Genomic DNA, 2,706 nt, shown 5'->3' on the forward strand with positions numbered 1-2,706 from the left:
TCATACAGTACACATTGTCCGTGCAAGATCTTCCAGCTCTGAATCCACATTGTTCTCTTCGTCAATTTTTTTTTCTATTAGGGTTCTTAAAACTCTTTCGTATAGTCTGCTTAGGCGTACTTGTAACTGAGATGCCTTCGAGCCTTTCGAGCATACATTTTTTTTCCCTTTTTTATGGATTGAGGATACATAAGCCGGTTTCCAAGCATCTGGAACATCCTCACCGTTTATGTATCGGCTGAATATTGTAGTGAGCAGGTGGAAAAGTTTTTTAGTACCGTTCTTGATGAGCTCCGCATATATCCCTTCTGGTCCACAGGATCTACCCGGTTTCAGAACTTTTATATTCTCCACCACCATTTCCATATCAATTTCAATTTTCTCCTTGAATTTTAAATTGGGTTCTCCTCTTCTCTGTATTGTGGACGTCGTTCCTGAAGTAATTCTGTGTAGTGCTGTATCCATTGTTGTTATCGGATTACGCTTATGTTGGATTTTTCCTTTCCTGTTGATTTTACATTTTTTATAAACTTCCACACTTCTATAGATTTCCTTCCCCCTATGTATGTATCTATTTCTTGGCATTTTTCATCCCATATTTCGTTCTTTGCTTTGTTAATCTTATTTCGTGTTTCTCTGTTCATAACGTTGTAAGCATTCCGATCTTCCTGTAGCCTTGTTGTGATCCACTTCATATAAGCTTTCTTCTTTTGTGCAATTATTTCTTCTATTTCACCGTTCCACCATATTTTTGCACTGTTGAATTTTCTTTTCTTTCCAATAGCTCCTCTTGCTGCTTGATGTATACTTTCAACAATATTCTGGTAAATATAAGTTGTTCTTTGGTTTTCCGGAGATTCTGAATACATGTCAAGTCTAAGTTGATACAAAAAATTCGAAGCGATAAACTGAGAGATAGTTATACTTATCCTATGGTGCTGTAATTTCAGTTTAATACATCCCAAATTTTTTTTTTTTTATTATAGTACGTATACAAGCAATCAGAATGTATTCATTCTATGGGCCTGTTTGCTGGTTCAGAGCTGTAGGCTCCTAAGTGGCGTTATGAGGTCTTATCCAGTGATAGGTCCTCAGGCATCCTTCAGATCTGCTGGCCAGTTTCTCTTCAGTCGTCTGGTATCTGGGGTTAGGTCAGTGGTCGGATTAGGGCGTTAGGATGGCTTTCGAGTTTTGCGTGATGTCTGCAACTTCTGTCCTGGATTACTTCTTTCACGTATGGGATCTTTAGATCTGTATGGAGCGTTTGGTTCGTAACGTACCAGGGTGCGTTTGTTAACATTCTTAGAATTTTTGATTGGCTTATCTGTATTATGGAGACATTGGATTTACTTGAACATCCCCAGAGCTCAATTCCATAGGTCCAAATGGGTTTAATGATGGTTTTGTATATGAGGAGTTTGTTTTCCAGAGATAATTTTGATTTTTTACCAATTAGCCAATAAAGCTCCTTGACTTTTAAGTCGACTTGTTTTCTTTTCTTGGTTATATGTTCTTTCCAGGTGAGTCGTTTGTCAAGATGCATGCCCAGGTATTTTGTAGATGTGGATTCCGGTATCCTAGGACATTGTTCCTTGCGAAGAGAGAAATTAACTTGTACTGATTTTGTCTCATTGATTTTTATTCTCCACTTGTTGGACCATTTTTGAATTTCTAGGAGGTGGTTCTGAAGCATGTGAGAAGCTATATTTGGATCTTCATGGCTTGCTAATATAGCGGTATCATCAACGAATGTAACAGTTGTTGTTTCTCTGTGTGTTGGTAGGTCGGCTGTGTATAACAAGTACAATAGAGGGCCCAGGACACTTCCTTGCGGAACTCCAGATGTTATAGGGAGATAGTCTGTGATGTTGTCGTTTACTTTGACCCTGAATTTCCTTTCAGTAATATAGGATTGTAGTAGATTGAACTAGGTTGATGGTAGGAGCTTTTTTATTTTGAATAGCAAGCCAGGATGCCAAACTTCATCAAAAGCTTGGCTGACATCTAAAAACACTGATATACAGTATTTCTTTTCTTCAAGTGTTTTATTCACCTCTTGAGTGACTCTGTGGACTTGCTGCACTGTCGAATGCTCTGACCGGAAGCCAAACTGATGAAGTGGAATCCATTCTTCTGTATTTGGGTCATTCTTTATTCTTCGAAGGACCAGTTTTTCGAGAATTTTCGAGACAACAGGTAGCAAGCTGATTGGACGGTAAGAGGTAACACAGTTTGGGTCTTTTCCTGGTTTTAGAATCATGATTATTTCCGCAGCTTTAAAGTGTTCTGGCCAGTAGCTTTGCTTGATGATGGCGTTGAATATAATCATGAGTTGGGCAATTCCTCTTTCTGGTAGCTCTTTGATCATTTTTGGACTGATTTTATCCACTCCAGAAGCTTTTTTTACGTTTAGGTGGTTAATTTCAGATTTTACTTCGCAGTATTTGAAAGGTCTAATGAATCTTGTTCTATCAGATGTTTTCTGTAGTTCTCTGTCGATTTCGCTGTCCATAGTATTGCTGTTTGGAGTAAATACCTCGGCTAGATGGTCTGCAAAAAGTCCGGCTTTTTCTCCATCACTTCTGGCACAGTTGGAATCTGACTGTTTACGTAAGGGTGGAATGTGTATTATTGGCCTCTTGCGGTTTTTTATTGGTCTCCAAATGGAGTTGTCAAATCTGTTCAGGTTCGAAACATATTCATAGA

General features: G+C 38.5%; 1 protein-coding gene across 1 annotated transcript; it reads right to left on the bottom strand.

Annotated features, from left to right (window-relative positions):
- LOC123311649 lies at window positions 1-585 on the bottom strand. The gene has a single exon (XM_044895717.1). It carries the CDS (start codon window positions 583-585, stop codon window positions 1-3), a length of 585 nt encoding a protein of 194 aa, XP_044751652.1.
- Between the last annotated feature and the right edge of the window lie 2,121 nt (window positions 586-2,706).

The sequence above is a fragment of the Coccinella septempunctata genome, chromosome 4 (genome assembly GCF_907165205.1).
Source record: "Coccinella septempunctata chromosome 4, icCocSept1.1, whole genome shotgun sequence".
Taxonomy (NCBI): Eukaryota; Metazoa; Arthropoda; class Insecta; order Coleoptera; family Coccinellidae; genus Coccinella; species Coccinella septempunctata.